The sequence below is a fragment of the Mirounga leonina genome, unplaced genomic scaffold (genome assembly GCF_011800145.1).
Source record: "Mirounga leonina isolate KUSES-001 unplaced genomic scaffold, KU_Mleo_1.0 Mir_115, whole genome shotgun sequence".
In the NCBI taxonomy this organism is placed as follows: Eukaryota; Metazoa; Chordata; class Mammalia; order Carnivora; family Phocidae; genus Mirounga; species Mirounga leonina.
The window spans coordinates 82,444,158-82,465,630 of NW_023270268.1; the positions used below are offsets into that span (position 1 = coordinate 82,444,158).

General features: G+C 38.4%; 1 protein-coding gene across 1 annotated transcript in view; it reads right to left on the minus strand.

Annotated features, from left to right (window-relative positions):
* ATP13A4 (ATPase 13A4) overlaps positions 1 to 21,473 on the minus strand; it is a 130,748-nt gene that overhangs the window by 45,202 nt on the left and 64,073 nt on the right. The window contains exons 8-12 of the mRNA XM_034999838.1: positions 15,011 to 15,080; positions 5,340 to 5,474; positions 2,632 to 2,802; positions 1,236 to 1,393; positions 448 to 636 (exon numbers count right to left, since the gene is read on the minus strand). Of these exons, the coding sequence (XP_034855729.1) occupies positions 448 to 636; positions 1,236 to 1,393; positions 2,632 to 2,802; positions 5,340 to 5,474; positions 15,011 to 15,080 (723 nt within the window). The remainder of the gene's footprint in view (positions 1 to 447; positions 637 to 1,235; positions 1,394 to 2,631; positions 2,803 to 5,339; positions 5,475 to 15,010; positions 15,081 to 21,473) is intronic.

The window sequence follows — 21,473 nt, forward strand, 5'->3', positions numbered from 1 at the left end:
ACCCAAGTAAAACACAGTTAAACTCTTCCTTTTTCTATTCATTCACTAACTCAATAAATATTTATTGAGCACGGACTATACACCTAGCAAGATTCTTAGCATTAGGGATACAGCAATGACCATAGTAAAGGGTTTCAGTTTTGTTCTTTGTATGGGGTTTTGACTGAGGAGGGACAGAATGCCAGTTTAATTAACTGTATTTTATAGAATATTGGAGCTGGAAGGACTGTAAAAAGATTCACCTATTCAGTATTTACTCTCCCTCCTCTAAACCCCAGAATCTGAGAGCTCAAGAGATGTGCCTTTCCTAGATCACACACCCAACCAGAGATAAAATGAAGTCAGATGCCACATCCTCTGTTTCCTGCTCCAGAGGAGTGTGAGTCACCTCCACCCGATGACAATGATGACAAAATGGCAATGAGAACGAGGATGGAACACACATACCTTGTCAAAGCAGACAAGGTTTAATTGTCCACATACATTGATCCTCTGGGGGCTGATGCAAAAGATGCCTCTCTTCTTCAGCCTCCTCTGGGCATAGATAATGCCCGTGGTCAAAGCAGCGGGCAGAGCAGGAGGAACTGCAATTGTGATGACATCCAGAGCTTTCTTCACCACCTCCTCAGGAGGATCCTGAGACAAAAAGTCACTCTTTAGCTCTTACAGGTAAATCAGGTAAATCAATCCTGAACAGCATTGTGCGTATGGCTTTTTTCCTTCTTCTTCTTTTTTTTTTTTTACTTCTTTGGTCAAATTCCCAGAAATGATATGAAAGGGTCAAAGAGTATGGCTCTCATAAATTTTCCAAAGTACAATGAAAAGGTTTGTAATGCTTCATTCTACTACCAGCAGAGAACAATGTACAAGTCTGCCATGACCTCACCAACATTGGGTATCTGGCTTTTATTTTAAATTCCTTATTTAATAACTACAAAACACTACATTATTGGAATAAATATATTCTCAGATTGAAAATGAAAAAATAGCATAAGGAGAAGTGTACCAGACAAGAGGCATGTCGATAGCTCAATAAGCAGTGTTTTGTCCCTCTGGATCTGATTGTTATATTACTTGGTGATCAGTCGCTGATATTGGGGAACTGTGAGTATATGTGCAGGTTTTCAGTGTTTGCCTTTGTTCCCAGATTTGTAAACCATGCCTGAGATTAAGGTTAACACGCAGAGTCTAAATTATACAGAGATGGATGTAGTAAAAGAACAAAAGCAGCTTACCCCACTGAGCACATAGACGCACAAAGTATAGATCATCCCAATCGCTGCTGTCCCTACAAGGCACAAGAGGAACCTGATGGCGTCCCTGTAGAGCTTAAAATTCATTGGCTTTGGGTAAAGAATGGATCTCACGAGGTCCCCTTTTGCAGTGTTGAATCCTGAAATAACAAACACACACTCCACATTCTCAGGATGAAAAATCCTACTGCTAGAGCTCTTCTAAGCCTCAACATGGCCTTTGTTTTTTTCTGGAGATATTTAAACAGCTCTTAAGCCCAAAGAAAATTAAAGGATAATTGGGAAAATACCTGAGTGCTGAACGGAAATATCTCACCATGCCTATTTCAGAGTCTATTACTCTCTGATCTTTCTCCTCTCTACTTTCAATTTCAATGCATCCCAGAGCAAGGAAACCACCACACTGGGAACAGAACACAGCTTTTCCAAGTATAACTTCATTTTTTTAGATTTTATTTGTTTGAGAGAAGGCATGCTCGAGAACAGTTAGGGGCAGAGGGAGAGGGACAAGCAGACTCGTGCTGAGTGCCCAGCTCAAATCATGACCCGAGCCAAAATTAAGAGTCTGACGCTTGACTCTTGAGAGACACCCAGGCACTCCCTAGTATAATTTCAGTTTAAGGAAATGACTCATGAGCATTCACACACACACACACACACACACACACACACACACTCATGTTACTTGAATTTAAACTATATGGCCCAGTAAATACCGATGGACTTAATTTCTAATACTTTTCAGTGTCAAGTTTCAGTTTCTAGCCCTGCCTAGAAAAGAACTTGGGATTTGGGGTTAAAAGCTCTAGGTTCTAGGTCCAGCTCTGTCGGCAACTGGCTGTGTAATTTTTTTTTTAAGCCTGCTTGGATTGTGCTGAGCTCAGCCTATTCATGTACAAAGTGGGAACAGGCATCTTTGCTGTATTGGTTTCATATATGGAAATAGCTTATAAACCACAAAACACATAAGTAGTAATTGTCTTCAGGATTATTTTTACTAAAAGGCATACACCATAGTGCAATTCACACTTAAAATATATGAATTTACATATATTTGGCTTATTACCTAAAGACTATTCCTTACCTAGTAAATTTAAGGCACTAGATAAATGAAGCAGAAATATGTCATTAAAGTAACAAGACAAGGGGCGCCTGGGTGGCTCAGTCGTTAAGCGTCCGCCTTCGGCTCGGGTCATGATCCCAGGGTGCTGGGATCGAGTCTCACATCGGGCTCCCTGCCTGGCAGGGAGTCTGCTTCTCCCTCTCCCACTCCCCCTGCTTGTGTTCCTGCTCTAGCTATCTCTCTGTCTGTCAAATAAATAAAATCTTAAAAAAAAAAAAAAAAAGTAACAAGACAAAAGAAGAGCTGGTAACTCACCAGTCTGCAGCACCACCGCTCTCACGGTCCCAGAACAGGCTCCCCTGGCTTGGATAATCTCTGTCCCACAGAAGAGGACATGCCATTTATAGTCTGCTTCACTCTGTGTTTTCCAGGGCTCAGAGCTCTCCGTCTTGGGTAATGGAGTTTTAGTCACTGGAATACTTTCTCCTATAGAAAACGAGCATCTCATTTTGTGAGGTGAGGAGCCTTCACTCTTTTGAATCATGCATGCCCTCACTCAGCATGTGGCAGACATTTGTTCTAAGCTTGCCATGGAGGCAAGGACAACCCTAGGTTTTAGGGATACAAGGAGAAAGAAATATGGTTCTTGTTTTTAGGAGATTTATAGTCCAGGCAAATAAGTATAATGAATTATAAATACTATAAGTTTTGTAACATCACACATGGATGCTTAAAAAGGCTAGAAATAGCTATGTAGGGAATAGCAAGTTGTGCAATCCAGAATGTGGGGTGTTGGGGAGTGAGTGGCCATGAGAGCTGTGTAGGAGTCAAAGCATGGAGGGCCCAAGTGTACATATTTAAGTGTTTAAATGGTTTTTGTAGGCATTAGTGGCAGAAGGGGGTGGGGAGATATTTCACTGCTTTATTCAGGAGACTAACATCATATTTGTGTATAAGAGAGAGCACTCTGCTGTATGGGAGTGGATTGAAGTCTAGTGAGGTTGGAGGCTGGACATCCAGTCGGAGAGAACGAGATCTGAACTACGGCAGTTGGCAGTGGGAGTAGAGAGGAAGTGCTGGATTTGAGAAATAAGGAGGCGAGAAGTTACAAAACTTGGGGAGTTTTTATCTTGGCAGGTCATAGGGACAGAGAAATTCAAAATGGCTTCCTGGTTTCCAACTTGGGAGAATGAGCAGAGGGTGGTGGTAGTCATCAACATAGGGATTATAGGAGGAAGGAAGAATTGCCTTATGGTCACCATGATGAGTTGGAGATGCCTTGTGGAATGGCTCTGCTGAGATGTCTTGCATTTATTTATTTGGGTCTGGAGTTCAGGGGAGAGGTCTTGACCGGAGACATTTAGTCAGATTCACTACCTTGCAGACCATGATTAAAGCCATGGGAGAGATGAGATTACTTAGGGACCACATGTGAGGGTAGAAGAGGATAGGGCTAGGACATAGCTCTGAGCAGCACCAACAATCAAGAGTATGGGGAAGGAGAAGCAGCATAGGACACTGGATGGTGTCATCAGTGGTAGAAGAACTTGGAGACATAGGCTGTCTTGGAAAATTAGGGAGAAGAGAGTTTTCCAGAGGAAGAGATGGTCAGAATAGTCAAAAGCAGCAGAGAGGCCCATAAGAAAAGAAATCTGAAGAATCCTTTGGATTTGGCAACTGGGACATGGGTGACTTTTGCCCTGCAGTGGGGACAGACTGAAGCAGGTTGAAGTGCTAATACAAAGTGGTGAATGAAGTTATGGAAATAATTAGGGCCTGTTCTGAGAAACAAACCTTGTAAACCTTCCACTGGTCTTTGCAGAGTGGGCAGTACAAAGTCAGGTATATATTCCGCACTTTTGCAGGAAAATGGTCCTTAGTATTGCAAGAGTCCCAGCACTAAGGGATTTTTACAAATCTATGTGTTCCTTATAGTAAGAAACCTGGCCTGCCACACATTTAAAAAATATTTTGGGGGGGCACCTGGGTGGCTCAGTTGTCAAACATCTGCCTTCGGCTCAGGTCATGATCCCAGGGTCCCGGGACTGAGTCCCACATCGGGCTCCCTGCTCAGCGGGAAGCCTGCTTCTCCCTCTCCCACTCCCCCTGCTTGTGTCGCCTCTCTTGCTCTCTCTCTCTGTCAAATAAATAAATAAAATATTTTTAAAAATATATTTTTGGTAAAGTTAATAGAAGAAAGATGTGTGTTCTTGTCTCTTATTTCATGCCTTCCTGGGCTGCCCAGGAGAAATGGATTCAATTTGGGCTTTCATGGGAACCACAGTATATCAATGTGTCTTCTCAACCCCCTAGTCCACCTGTGAAAAAGACTTTATGATTCTTCTTTATCTTACAGAAATGTTGACAAAACATCTCCTCATATGTATGCGTGAGAACTCAAAGCACTGTGACCTTGAACAAGTAACTTCTCCTCTCTAGACCTCAGCTTCCATATCCATGAGATGCAGTGACCTCTAAGGTCCCTCCCAGCTCCAGCATGCTATTTAAAAATGAAATACAGGTAGTCCAAAATTCCCAGTGTGTATTTTCATAGTAGCAGATGTGCCAAATCCTGTGTCATGAACTTTTCAACATGGTCAAGCCAAGCCAGAAAGAGCTTGGATTTGACCTTCTGGGTTTCTAGATGACATCAACAGGATGTCATCATCCTCCAAGTTTATCTGAAGATATATTTTATATGAAAACACTAAACATAAAAGTCACAGATGATTCTGAAACATCTAATGACCTCCACAACCTTTTAAAGTAAAATGACAGGGTTGTAATACCCTTCCTTCAAGAAGAAAATGCTAAGCTCTCAGAAAGTTACAACTGTATCAAACTTAGCACATAGAAAGCAGCTTTAATTTGAACCCTCAGAACCATCCAGAGCAGGACAGTCAAGTAAGACTTGTGGGAGTGGGAAGGTGCCATAGCAGCCCCGTGCTTTGCCATTGTTGTTCAGATAGAGGAGGAACCCAGGAGAGCTTACGGAGGCTGTAAATCGTGAGACAGAACCATACCTGTCAGCATGCCTTCATCTACCACACAGCTGCCATCAATCAGGATGGCATCACATGGCATTTGCACTTTGTTCGCTGTCAAAACTAATAGATCTCCAGGTACCAGGAAGCGTGATTCCAGCTCTTGGACTCCAGCTGAAAGTGTGAGATGGCAGAGTCAAGTCAGATTTTTTTCCCACAGAAACATAGTCCAACAACTACCTTAATTGGAAATCAATGAAAAAGCAACCAGGGCATTTTTAAAAAGAAAGCTGTCCCTCAACATCGATTTGAAATCTGGAAACAATAAGAAAAAAATAACAGATTACATAAAATAAAAACCTTTGTATGGAAAAACAATAAATAAACAGAAAAAAACTAAAGACAAATTCAGAAAACATGTTTGAAACTTACATTACATTACAAAAGATTAATATTCCTAATGTATAAAGAACTCTTAAAAAAAGAGATGTATAGCAAATGACTATAGCAAAATTGCTAGAGATGTTAGCAGTTCACAAATGTGCAAGCACACACACAATTCAAGCAACATATTAAACATTTGAACTTAAAAATTGAAAATTCCTTCCTTCCTAACTGCCTTCTTTCCTTCCTTTCTTCCTGTCTGCTTTCTTGTATTTCTTTCCTTCCTTGCTCAGTCCCAAAGCTATCGAGGTTAAACAAGCTAGGCATCCTTGCAGAAGGTTGGGGATGTGGGTGGCAGCCTGCTGCAGGTTTTGGAGCCTAACAAGGATGGACAGGTGTTCACATGGCATGGTGCAGGGGGTCAGAGCCCAAGGAGGGAGAGAAGGGCCCCCATGTTGACAGTGGCCTGGTGTGGGATGTTGGAGTTCAAGCAGTGAAAAATATGTCTACATGGAAGTGGGGGAAAGCATCAGTAATGATAGATGATGGGTTACACTCAGCAGGGATTGATAGAATAAGTAATATAATGAGGCTAATGAGAGCCAGGTTTCTCATGAAGAAAGGAAGTTACAAATATAGACGGAAATAAAACTAGACTGAACTCTGTGGTATTGGATTAGAATTGGAGACAACAATGTAAATTGACAGTTTTCAATAGATAAATAGAAAAATAATATAGATGTAAATGAATATGTATATGAGAATACACACATATATGTTTGCTTGTCTTTTTTTATGTTGTCTGAGAGGGCCTAGGAGCCATGAAACCCGAATAATAATGTGCATATCTAGTGCCCAAATTTTGGTTTCTAAATTCTATTCCTCCTCCCCAAAAAAGAATCAGGGTTCCTTAAGGAAATGGCTGGTTACAAGGCTGGGCCAAGAGAAGTATGATATAAGCTAAAACATTTTGTTGCTCCATTAAGTAAAAAAGCGCTCAAGGAAAGATGGAGACAGATAGAAGAAACATCAAAGCCAACTTAAGGGGCTCTCACTCCCTAAATCTGTAATGATTTGAGCATTACAGTAAATGATGATAAATGAACTATAACCCATAAAATAAAATAGGAATTCATGAGTCCATATGACATAAGTAAATGGATAAATAAATGGGGAGAAAAGATAGCTTTTTCTTACAGTAAAATTACAATTAATGTAGGAGAAAAGATACAATTAGAAAATCACCATTTGGCAACTATCAAAGTAATAATTTAGCCAAGAAATAGCAATGTACAACTAGTAGGTAAATTTAATGAGGGTGGCTTGTTTATATAGTCTCAAAGTATCTCTCAACAAAATAACTATTAATTACAAAGGGCAAAAGAGTAAATTTACAATGGAGAAACCTGGCAGATACTATTTAATTAAGTGATCCAAGTTAACATCACCAGTAATACAACAAATTTAAATTATGTACCACCTGAGAGGAAACAATGAGGACATGGCATCACTTCTATGATATTCCAGCCAAAAGTGCATAACCTGAATTTAACTATGAGGAAATATCAGACAAATCCAAATTGAGAGACATTCCACAAAGTAACCAGAGTGAAAGGAGTCAAGGTCATGAAGTCAAGGAAAGATTAAAGATTAAAGAGATGTGTCTAACAATGCTATTGTGTAATTCCAAATCCTTTCTTGTAAAGAACATTATTAAGACCACTGGCAGAACTTGAGTGGGGTCTGAGCATCAGTTGCTATTAATATGTCAATATTAACTTCTTGATATTAATGGCTACACTGTCATTTATGTAGGAGAATGTCCTTGTCTTTAAGAAATATACACTAAAATAGGGGCGCCTGGGTGGCTCAATCATTAAGCGTCTGCCTTTGGCTCAGCTCATGATCCCAGGGTCCTGGGATCGAGCCCTGCATTGGGCTCTCTGCTCAGAGGGAAGCCTGCTTCTGCCTCTCCCACTCCCCCTGCTTGTGTTCCTGCTCTCGCTATCTCTCTATCAAATAAATAAATAAGATCTTTAAGAAAAAAAAAAGAAATATACACTAAAATATGTAGGAGTCATAGAGCTATATGTTGGCAACTTACTCTCAAATGGCTCAGGGAAAAAGTTATTTGAATTATTCTTGCAACTTTTCTGTAAGTTTTAAGTTATTTCCTAAAAAAAGAAAAAAGGAAATACATCTAACATTGCCCACCTAGCTAATTAGAAAAACCTAAAGGTTTGCCAGCATATTCTGTCGACAAGGCTATGAGGAAACACGCATTTCTGGCACAAATGCAAGCTGGTACAATCTCCATGGAAAGAAATTTGGCTATATCTATCTAGCAAAAGTACATACATGCATTTATTCTTTAACTCAGCAATTTTACTTCTGGAAATCTATGCCAAAGATAGACTGGCGGAAATAAGAAAAGACAGATATATGCACAAGCCTTTTTATTATAGCACTATCTGTAATAGTAAAAAACTAAAAAATAAAATCCTTCAATAGAGAAATGATTGGGGGCGCCTGGGTGGCTCAGTCGTTAAGCATCTGCCTTCGGCTCAGGTCATGATCCCAGGGTCCTGGAATCGAGCCCCGCATCAGGCTCCCTGCTCCGCGGGAAGCCTGCTTCTCCCTCTCCCACTCCCTCTGCTTGTGTTCCCTCTCTCACTGTGTCTCCCTCTGTCAAAATAAATAAATAAAATCTTTAAAAAAAAATAGAGAAATGATTGAATAAACAATGTTCCTCCATACACAAAAGTACTAGAAAGCTGAAATAATGAGCAAAAAAAATTTATATATCCCGCTATGAAAGAATCTCTAGGAAACATAGTTAAGTATGTAAATACACCTGAACTAATATGACATAGTATGTCAACCATGTCTCAATATTTTAAAAAAAAAGCATGTAAAGCAAACATAACAGCAAATATGAGCTAAACGTGTATGGTATACCCCTATTATCTAAGCAGTTGTGTAAATATATACACTATTCTGTATATATATTATGTAGATATGGATGTTATATATAATTTCTCTGTATTTTTTAAATGTAAGAATAAATCAAAAACAAACAAAAATGAGTCTTATAGAGAGAGTGAGTGCACAAGGTAGAGAAAAGAGGGATAGGAGCAAAGCTCTCCTGAATGTTTTGACTTACAGATTTAACTTTTGAACCATGTAGATATTTTATATGATTTTATATAGTATATATTTTAAATAATTTATATATTTAATATAAAATTTTACTAATTTATAATTATATACTTTATATAATATATATTTGTGTATAATACCTACATAAACTAATACAAAAATATATTTGAAAAGTTAACACTAAAAATCTAAGGCAAAATGAATGAGATGAATTTATTGAGTTGCTGGCATAACCATAGAGAGAAGAACCATTCTGAGTAACTTTGAAACATAAGTTTTTTTAAAAAGTATAATTTGTACATTTCATATGGTATATCACAAACAAGGGAAAAGAACTCCAACAAAATCTCAAATTGTCAAGCTGGCGTTGGTGGTATAGTGGTGAGCATAGCTGCCTTCCAAAATCTCAAATTGTCTTTAGGAATTATATTCCTCCCAGGTGTTTTGGCTTTCAACTCTGAGATTACTGTGTATGAGGTATAGAGCAAATGAGTAATTGGTTGCTGTCATTGAGAATTGCAACTTTTGAGATAAAGGAGAGACAAAAGTAAAATCAACAAAGTTAAGTAAAAAGCCCATAGTCCTAAACTTGAATTAGAAATGTCAGAAGATGGGGTCCTGGGTGATTATTAGTTAAGCATCCGACTCTTTGATTACGACTCGGGTCATGATCTCAGGGTTGTGAGATCGAGCCCCCTGTCAGCTCTGTGCTGGGCATTGAGCCTGCTTAAAATTCTCTCTCCCTCTGCCCCTCCCCCACCCTTTCTCTCTCCCTCTCTAAAAAGAAATATCGGAAGACTAGGTCTGTCTTCTGAAAAGGCCAAGCAATAGTGACTAACACGGTAGAAATGAGCACTCTGAGTGCTCTGGTTGAGGTCTCTAACCATATCTAAGAGCTCTTGGGAAAAATGGATGTGTCCAGGTTTGGAGCAGGAATTGTACAAGGTAAGTTTGGAATATCATATCATATCAGAAAGCAATAAAACTTTTAAAGACTACTGGGGTCACAGCAAAAGAATTCAGAAGCCAACCTGAGGAGGCACTCAATGGCCAAAGATGAGACCATTTGAGCACAGTAAAGAATAAAAATTGCCATGGATGGAAATGTGCCAACCCATATGAAGTCATAATGACTCTAAAAAGTCCTTTGGATAATGCTAGAGGATCAACCCATTATTTTGAAAGCTGGTACATAAAAGTAAATAATCAAATATTAATCCTGTCTTTCTTAAACAAACTGAATCTCAGGGTAATAAAATATTTGAGGAGGGTGTTTTTCTTTATAGAAATACTCCACTTAGTATGTGAAGATGGTATGATAGAAGTAGAAATTAGGAAACTTCTAATGAAATAGTTAATCTAGATCATAAACATTTATGTCTGCTAAAATCACAAAAAGAAGATAGTCAGATAGTACGTACCACCCTTTGGAAGTATGCGATATCAACTATGAAGTATTCTTGCCAAAAACTCAAGCCCCAGATCTAACGACCAATTTACGGGAAGTGCAAGCTATAGAAAATCATGTTAAATAACTTTATGAATATGTAATCAATATAATCCAAACAGTAGAACCCATAGGATGAACCTCTTACTTTCTTCAACAAAAAATTTGCAAGGAAAAAAGTAAGATATAAAGGAGGGAACGTGTAGAGTTCAACTTGAGACTTATCAACTAATTGCAGTATGTGGACTTTATTTGGATCCTGATATGAAAATACATATACATGTATAAACCCACACTTGTGATTCAATTGAGAAAATTCAAACCCTTCTATATAATTGATTTTTTAAATTATGGAGTTATTTTAGTTTTTTTAGGTAAAGGAATTAAAAAGGAATCTTTATATTTTATATATACTGAATTTTTTTCAAATGAAATTATATGATATCTGGGATAGTTCCAAAATAATCCAGAGTGAGGGAGGAAAACTGTTGATAATTGTTGAGTCTGAGTGATAGCTACATGGGGTTTCATTATCGTATTCTCCCCATTGTTATATGTATGCAAAATGTTTCATCACAAAAAGTTAAGCAAGAAAATGATCAGGGTATTTTTAAAAGGTGAAGTTTTACTTCCAGCCAAGATGTAGTAAAAAGGAGCAGATTTATCTTCCCATCTGAAACAACCAAAACCATACAAAATATATGAAACAATGGTTTTAAACACTGAACATAAACAACAAAAGACAGGAAACAAGGGAAGGTGCCCTACAATTGCTCAGCTTACTGCCCTTAGAGAGTTCCCAGGCCACTGTGCAAGGAGGGGGAACCCAGACAAAATCCAGAGGTCTCCCTAACTTCAGAATACAGACATGACAGTCTACAGAGACTAATCATCACATGCATTTGAAAAAACTACTAGCAAATGAACAATTGAACATATACATTTAAAAATACCATTCACAATAGCATCAAAATCATGAAATATTTAGGAATGCATCTTAGAGTGTATAAGACCCATACACCAAAAACTGCAAAACATCGCTGAGAGAAATCAAAGACCAAATTAACCAAGATTGAATAATGTAGATACATACTATATCCATAAGTCAGAAGACCCAAACTTATTAATATGTCAATTTTCCACAAATTTCCACAAATTATGGATCTATAGATCCAGCACAATCCTAATCAAAATCTCATCATGTTTTTTCTTATTAGAAATTGACAGGTTGGTTCTAAAGTCAAAGGTCCCAATATCACCAAAGCAACACTGAAAAAGAAGAACAAAGCTAAAGGACTACCATTAGCTTAGTTAAATAATATTATAAAGCCATATGGTGGCACTGGTATAAAGACAAGCAGATAGATCAGTAGAATAGAATAGGGAGTCCAGAAACAGTTCCACCTGTGTATGAGCAACTGATTTTTGACCAAGATGCAAAGGCAACTCAGTGGAGAAAGGATAGTCTTTTCAACAAATGGTACTGGAACATTTGAATGTCTATTTGCAAAGAATGAACATCAATTTAAAAAAACTTCAGAATACATTATAGATCTAAATGTGAAACCTAAAACTTTGAACATTCTAGAAAACAATGTAGTGTTTGTTTTTTGTTTGTTGCTATTAATCTCTCAGGGAGAATACCCACCTATCATGAATTTACCATTATCTGATATGACTGGCCATATAAATTATGAGTTCCCAACAGCAGTCAATTATCAAGTAGAAGAGTTATACACAAAGTAAGACCTAAACAGATGTTGAAAGTCCAAGTGAATTTCAAGAACAGTTTTTTCACCTCCCAACAACATGTCTTCCCAATTCTGTCATTCTGTTGTCTCTTTCTCAATGTACATCTAAGACCTCAGATGAAGTTTTTTATGGCCATTAATAGACAAAAAAGAATCCCAAACATTTCATGGTATTAGATCCTGGCTTAAGAGTCCCAGAATAACTATGGAGAAGAAAACCTTCACAGTGGGCAGAACTCCACCTACTACACTACCTTTCCTCTTGCGCCTGAAGGGAGAAATAACTAGAAGACCAGATCTATGCTAATTTATAGTAGGAAGCAAAGAATTGTCCTGAAAGATTGCAAGTATATTTGTCCATTAGAAGGCTCACTAATGATGTCTAGTCTGGAGAAGGCCTTTTACACCTGGAGAAATAAACAAAACAATACTCTCATGGTTATCAGCTAACCACCAAGGACTTCAACAATAGTCTCATGAAAGGAATAGGTGGCAGTGATGGGGCTCCCTACTCGACAGGGGGCCTGTTTCTCCCTCTCCTTCTGCCACTCTCCTGCTCTCTCTCTGTCAAATAAATAAATAAAATCTTTAAAAAAAAAAAAAAAAAAAGAGGACTAGGTGGCAGTGCTGCCGATTATTTATGAGTTCAAAAACATATTCCTCAGGGCGCCTGGGTGGCTCAGTCATTAAGCACCTGCCTTCAGCTTAGGTCATGATCCCAGGGTCCTGGATCGAGCCCCATCAGGCTCCCTGCTCAGCAGGAAGCCTGTTTCTCCCTCTGCCCACTCCCCCTGCTTGTGTTCCCTTTTTGGCTATCTTTCTCTCTTTTAATAAAAATATATAAAAAAAAAATTTCTCTACTCACCAAAGCTAATTTGGTTATAAACCCTACTAAGCACCTAATTTTCCAGTAGCAACCACAAACTCTTAGCCACCATAAGTAAATAAAGCTAAGCAAACAGCCTGGGTTTTGCTAACCAACTGTTAAAACAAAAAGGCAACACTTGATTTGATCTGAATGTGTCTCTCTCTCTCTCTCTCATGCAGGACATTTCCCTCTTGTAATGAACCCCATTTCTTGGAGGTCTGAGATGAAGTGTGAGAAGGGGCATCACTATATTTTATGTGACATTTTGATCCTGGAACCCAAATCATTTCTGCTTGGGCTACAAATTTTATAGATTGTTGTTTGCTTCTTTGTGTTATAGGAAAATATCTGTTGCAGTTGTTAATTATAGCCCTCACTCCTGGGAACCAGATAGATATGTTCATAGCATTGGATAAAGAAAGATTAGAATTATATCCACCAGGCTATATTCATAATTACTATCTCATTTTGAAAACTGTGGATCATTTCTTGATAAAATGCATTGATCAGACTAATCAATCCTTTAGGAAAATTCCCTACTTTGTACTCCCCACCTTCCTATGCAACAAAGTTGTTAAATACTGTTAAATCTGTTCAATCTACCCTAACCATTAACAAGTTTCCCAGATGTGTAGGATTCCCAAGTAAGGCTCCAGCTTGAACCCTTCATATTGAGAAGGATTCGATGAACTCATTCTATGCAGAATTTAACCAATATTTTCCTATCGTATTGTTATAAAAAATGCATTTTTGAATCTCAAAAAGTACCTAACCTCAATTTATTGAATAGATATTCATTAAGAACTTACATATTAAGCATTTATTTACATTTGGACACCATAGAAAAGCTTAATAACCTTGGATTAGGCAAAGATGTCTTAGATATGACACAAAAAGCAAGATCCACAGAAGGAAAATCTGATAAACTTGACTTTAACAAAAGTAGAAATATCCACCCTTTGGGAGACACTGTAAAAAGAATGGAAAAGATAAGTCATAGAGTGAGAGAAGAGCTTTGCAAATCATACTTGTGATAAAGGATTTGGATTCAGAATATAGAAAGAACTTCTCAAAAGTTAATAATTAGAAAACAACCTAATAAGCAAAAGATTTGGACACTTCACCAAAGAGGATATATAAGTAGAAAATAAGCACTTGAAAAGATGGTCAGTGCCATTAGTCATTAGGGAAATTCAAATTAAAACTACAATAACATCCCACTACACATCTGTTAAAATGGCTAAAATTTTATAAAACTGACTACCAAGTGTAGACAAGAATGTGGAGCAACTGCAATTCTCATATTAGTAAAAATGTAAACTGATACAAACACTATGGAAAACAGTTTGGCAGTTTCTTAAAAAGTTAAACATTTACCTGTCCATATGACCCAGCCATTCCACAGTTATGTATTTTCCCGTACAAAATGAAAGTGTATGTCCATGCAAAGACTTGAACCCAAATTTTCATTGAGGCATTTTTTGTAATAGCTTAATACTAGGAACAACCCAAATTTCCATCAGTAGGTGAATGGATGTACAAACTAGTCTATCCATACACTGGGATTCTACTCAGGAATAAAAAGGAATAAACTATTGACATACTTTAACAAAAGGACGCATTTAAAAATAATTAGGAACTTTGACCCCTGTAAAATTAACCTGAATATGTTATAAAAGACAAAAAATGCCTAGTGTACAACCATTTATATAAAATTGTAAACATGTAAAGTGGTTGCCTGAGGATGGCCATGGGGAGAGAGAGGTTGAAAAGAATGATTACAAACAGGCACAAGGCAACCTTTGGGGGTAATGGATAGTCATTATCTTTATTGTGGTGATGGTTTCATGGATAGTTACATGGATATACATAAGTCAAAATCTATCAAATTGTACATTTTAAACTGGTTCCATTAATTATATGTCAATTTTACCTCAATAAAGTTTTTTTAGGATGAAAATGTCTCAAGGACCTCATCTCTTTAAGTAAATGTACAGAAAAAAATGCATATGAAGATGAGAGTAGTAGAAACAGAGATACAAATTTAAATCCTGTTTTGATTCCATATGAACACACATAGATCTAAAATAATGAGACTTACCTTTTCTCCCACATACAGAGACTGTAATGCTATTATGTGACTCAACTAGATGGTGGAGTTTTACAGATTGCTGAAAAAGAAGAATGGAAAATAGAAAAAGGCTTATTTATTTGAGGATAGGCCCCTGGTATTAATTCAGTAAAGTGTTAGTTTCTTTAAAGATGGAGCACTGTCTTGTTCCCGACTGAATACACTGGCTAAAAACAAAAGACTAAGTAGCCTATCAGTCAAATGAAAAGTCATCCAACTTGCTGGGCTGTTCACCAACAATAAGAAGTATGTGTTCTTTGGTAGAAAGGAATTTCCCAGCATGCTTGGTTCACTCAAAGTAGTTTTTGATAACCATAGATTTGTGTTTAGTTCTTTAAGTAGAGAACATCAAGAACTTTAATCATTCGAGATATGTGTTTGTACCCAAATAGCTTTGAGAACTAAGCATTATTTCAGCCTTGAGTTATCCCACATCAGAGTTCCTAATCTATAACTTTATAAGGAGTTTGGTGGTGCATGCTATTTCCTCACAGTATATGTTGTTTTAATATATGAAATACACAAGAAGGGAGAGGAGCAAGATGGCAGAGGAGTAGGAGACCTGGATTTCGTCTGGTCCCAGGAATTCAGCTGGATAGAGATCAAACCATTCTGAACACCTATGAACTCAACAGGAGATCGAAGAAAAGAATAGCAACAACTCTCTGAACAGAAAAGCGACCACTTTCTGGAACATAGGACGTGCGGAGAAGTGAATCCGAGGCGATATACGGGAGGATAGACGGCGGGGCAGGGGGCCTCCGTCAGCCACTACTGGCAAGTAATAGAGCCACGGAGCACAAAATCAGAACTTTTAGAAGTCGGCTCCACTGAGGGACGTCGCTCCAGTGGCTAAGCAGGGGGTGGAACCCTCATGGGACAGTGTGGTCTCAGGACCCTCGGAGTCACAGAAAGACCGGGGGTGCCTGAGTGCGGCACAGCTTGCAAGTATCGGAGCGGGGAAGCCAGCCGCAGAGACGGAGCCGAGGCGCAGGCTCTCAGCTCAGGGTTGCCTAAACTGTGATCCGCAGCACAGTCAGGCCACTGCTCCTCCAGCAGGGACCCAACAAGCGGCAGATCCGGGGAGACTCCCCTTCCTTCCCCAGGAGGAGCGGTGCAGGAGTGCACCGCAGGGATCTGCTGGGTTTGGAGACTCCACACGGGGTCGTTAGCCAGAGATAGAAATGCTGGGTCACAGGCCCGGTGAGCACGGAGTGCAGCCAGAGACTGGGGAGACGGGAGTGACTGACTGCTTTTCTCTGGGGGTGCACTGAGGAGTAGGGCCCCAAGTTATTGGCTCCTCCAGGGCGGAGATTGGGAGGCCGCCATTTTCAGTCTTGGCCTCCAAAGCTGGAAGGAAAGTTTGCAGGGAACAAAAGTTATCAGAGCAAACCCGAGCAGATGACTTAGCCCTACCCAGCAAGGGCCGGGCAATTCTGCCTCCGGCAAAGACATTTGGGAACCATGGCAACAGGCCCGTCCCCCAGAAGATCAGCGAGAACAGCCAGCCAAGACCAAGTTTACCCATCAATGACAATGGCAGAACTCCAGTGGTAGGGGAATACTGCACATAGAATCCATGGCTTTTTTACCATGATTCTTTAGTCTTTCAAAGTTACTTTTTTTAACTTTTTTTTTTGAATTTTTCTTTTTCCCCTTTTCAGACAACATCTTATCGAACCCTTTTTTTAAAAATACATTTTATTTTTCATTTTTAGAGTCCTATTCTATCCCTTCATAGTAGTTACCCTTATTTTTGGTATATATATATAAGTTGTTCTCTCCTTAAAATTTTGAGATACAGTTTCTTCTAACAGATCAAAATATACCCTAAATCTCTAGTGTATGGCTTTGTTCTAGTCTCCTGCCTGATCACATTCTCTCCCTTTTTTAAAAAAAAAATCCTCTTCTTTCTTTTTTCAACCAACTTCTTATCAATTCCTTTTATAAAATATTTTACAATTTTCATCTTTACAGTCATATTCCATCCCTTCATCATATTAACCCTTATTTTTGTACATATATAAGTTTTTCTTTCATTAAAATTTTGGGAGGCACTTTCTTCTAATAGACCAAAATACGCCCAAAATCTAGTGTGTGGCACTGATCAATGCACCAGCCTGATCATATTTGATTATATTCTGGTTGTTTTGTTTTGTTTTTGTTTGTTTTTATCTTTTTCTTTTTTCTTTTTTTCTTCTTTTCTCTTTCTTTCCCTTTCTTTTCCCCCAGTTTCAGGTCTTTTCTGATTTGTTTAGTGTATATTTTCTGGGGACGTTGTTACCCTGTTAGCATTTTGTTCTCTCATTCATCTATTCTCCTCTGGACAAAATGACAAGATGGAAAAAATCACCTCAACTAAAAGAACAAGAGGCAGGACCGACTGCCAGGGACCTACTTAATACGGACATTAGTAAGACATTGGAACTAGAGTTCAGAATGATGATTTTAAAGATACTAGTGGGACTTGAATAAAGCATGGAAGTTATTAGAGAAACCCTTTCTGGAGAAATAAAATAACTAAAATCTAACCAAGTCGAAATCAAAAAGGCTATTAATGAGGTGCAATCAAAAATGGAGGCTGTAACTGCTAGGATAAATGAGGCAGAAGAGAGAATCAGTGATATAGAACACCAAATGATGGAAAATAAAGAAGCTGAGAAAAAGAGAGATAAACAACTACTGGATCACGAGGGCAGAATTTGAGAGATAAGCGATACTATAAGATGAAACAACATTAGAATAATTGGGATCCCAGAAGAAGAAGAAAGAGAGAGAGGGGCAGAAGGTATATTGGAGCAAATTATAGCAGAGAACTTCCCTAATTTGGGGAAGGAAACAGGCATTAAAATCCAGGAAGCACAGAGAACCACTCCCAAAAGCAATAAAAATAGGTCAACACCCTGACATATAATAGTAAAACTTATGAGTCTCAGAGACAAAGAGACAATCCTGAAAACAGTTCGGGAGAAGAGATATGTAACCTACAGTGGTAGAAACATTAGATTGGCAACAGACCTATCCACAAAGACCTGGCAGGCCAGAAAGGACTGGCAGGATATATTCAGAGCACTACATGAGAAAAATATGCAGCCAAGAATACTATATCCAGCTAGGCTGTCAATGAAAATAGAAGGAGAAATAAAAAGCTTCCAGGACAAAAAAAGCTAAAGGAATTTGCGAACACAAAACCAGCCCTACAGGAAATCTTGAAAGGGGTCCTCTAAGCAAAGAGAGAGCCTAAAAGCAACATAGACCAGAAAGGAACACAGACAATATACAGTAACAGTCACCTTACAGGCAATACAGTGGCACTAAATTCCTATCTTTCAATAGTTACCCTGAATGTAAATGGGCTAAATGCCCCAATCAAAAGACACAGGTTATCATATTGGATAAAAAAACAAGACCCATCATATACTGTCTGCAAGAGACTCATTTTAGACCCAAAGACACCCCCAGATTGAAGGTGGGGGGTGGAAAACAATTTACCATGCTAATGGACATCAAAAGAAAGCTGGGGTGGCAATCCTTATATCAGACAAATTAGATTTTAAACCAAAGACTGTAATAAGAGATGAGGAAGGACACTATATCCTACTTAAAGGGTCGCACATCAATCAAGAAGATCTAACAATTGTAAATATCTATGCCCCTAACATGGGAGCAGACAATTATATAAGCCAATTACTAACAAAAGCAAAGAAACACATCAACAACAATACAATAATAGTGGGGGACTTTAACACCCCCCTCACTGAAATGGACAGATCATCTAAGCAAAAGATCAACAAGGAAATGAAGACTTTAAATGACACACTGGACCAAATGAACTTCACAGATATATTCAGAACATTCCATCCCAAAGCAGCAGAATACACATTCTTCTCTAGTGCCCATGGAACATTAGATCCAGAATCAATCACATCCTAGGTCACAAATCAGGTCTCAACTGGTACCAAAAGATTGGGATCATTCCCTGCCTATTTTCAGACCACAATGCTTTGAAACTAGAACTCAATCACAAGAGGAAAGTCAGAAAGAACTCAAATACATGGAAGCTAAAGCGTATCCTACTAAAGAATGAATCGGTCAACCAGGAAATTAAAGAAGAATTTAAAAAATCCATGGAAACCAATGAAAATGAAAACACAACTGTTCAAAATCTTTGGGATGCAGCAAAGGCAGTCCTAAGAGGAAAGTATATAGCAATACAAGCCTTTCTCAAGAAACAAGAAAGGTCTCAAATACACAACCTAGCCCTACACCTAAAGGAACTAGAGAAAGAACAGCAAATAAAGCCTAAACCCAGCAGGAGAAGAGAAATAATAAAGATCAGAGCAGAAATCAATGAAATAAAAACCAAAAGAACAGTAGAACAGATCAATGACACTAGGAGCTGGTTCTTTGAGAATTAATAAGATTGATAAACCCCTGGCCATACTTATCAAAAAGAAAAGAGAAATGACCCAAATCAACAAAATCATGAATGAAAGAGGAGAGATCACAACCAACACCAAAGAAATACAAACAATTATAAGAACATATTATGAACAACTCTATGCCAGCAAATTAGATAACCTGGAAGAAATGGATGCATTCTTAGAGATGTATCAACTACCAAAACTGAACCAGGAAGAAATAGAAAACCTGAACAGACCTATAACCACTAAGGAAATTGAAGCAGTCATCAAAAATCTCCCAAAAAACAAAAGCCCAGGGCCAGATGGCTTCCCAGGGGAATTCTACCAAACACTTAAAGAGGAATTAATACCTATTCTTCTGAAACTGTTCCAAAAAATAGAAATGGAAGGAAAACTTCCAAACTCGTTTTATGAGGCCACCATTACCTTGATCCCCAAACCAGACAAAGACCCCATCAAAAAGGAGAATTACAGACCAATATCCTTGACGAATATGGATGCCAAAATTCTCACCAAAATACTAGCCAATAGGATCCAACAGTACATTAAAAGGATTATTCACCACGACCAAGTGGGATTTATCCCTGGGCTGCAAGGTTGGTTCAACATCCGCACATCAATCAATGTGACACAATACATTAATAAAAGAAAGAACAAGAACCATATGATCCTCTCAATAGATGCAGAAAAAGCATTTGACAAAGTATAGCATTCTTTCTTGATCAAAACTCTTCAGAGTATAGGGATAGAGGGTACCTAGCTCAATATCCTAAAAGCCATCTATGAAAAACCTACAGCGAATATCATTCTCAATGGGTAAAAACTGAGAGCTTTCCCCCTAAGGTCAGGAACGTGGCAGGGATGTCCACTATCACCACTGCTATTCAACATAGTATTAGAAGTCCTAGCCACAGCAATCAGACCACAAAAAGAAATAAAAGGCATCCAAATCGGCAAAGAAGAAGTCAAACTCTCACTCTTTGCAGATGATATGATACTTTATGTGGAAAACCCCAAAGACTCCACCCCAAAACTGCTAGAACTCATACAGGAAGGAATTCAGTAAAGTGGCAGGATATAAAATCAATGCACAGAAATCAGTGGCATTCCTATACACCAACAACAAGACAGAAGAAAGAGAAATTAAGGAGTCGATCCCATTTACCATTGCACCCAAAACCATAAGATACCTAGGAATAAATCTAACCAAAGAGGCAAAGGATCTGTACTCAGAAAACTATAAAATACTCATGAAAGAAATTGAGGAAGAGACAAAGAAATGGAAAAACGTTCCATGCTCATGGATTGGAAGAACAAATATTGTGAAGATGTCAATGCTACCTAGAGCAATCTACACGTTCAATGCAATTCCCATCAAAATACCATCCACTTTTTTCAAAGAAATGGAACGAATAATCCTAAAATTTGTATGGAACCAGAAAAGACCCCGCATAGCCAGAGGAATGTTGAAAAAGAAAAGCAAAGCTGACGGCATCACAATTCCGGACTTCCAGCTCCATTACAAAGCTGTCATCATCAAGACAGTATGGTCCTGGCACAAAAACAGAGACATAGATCAATGGAACAGAATAGAGAGCCCAGACATGGACCCTCAACTCTATGGTCAACTCATCTTTGACAAAGCAGGAAAGAATGTCGAATGGAAAAAAAAAAAGTCTCTTCAACAAATGGTGTTGGGAAAATTGGACAGCCACATGCAGAAGAATGAAACTGGACTGTTTCCTTACACCACCCACAAAATAGACTCAAAATGGTTGAAAGACCTAAATGTGAGACAGGAGTCCATCAAAATCCTAGAGGAGAACACAGGCAGCAACCCCTTCGACCTCAGCTACAGCAACATCTTCCTAGAAACATTGCCAAAGGCAAGGGAAGCAAGGGCAAAAATGAACTATTAGGACTTCATCAAGATAAAAAGCTTTTGCAAAGCAAAAGAAACAGTCAACAAAACCAAAAGACAACCGACAGAATGGGAGAAGATATTTGCA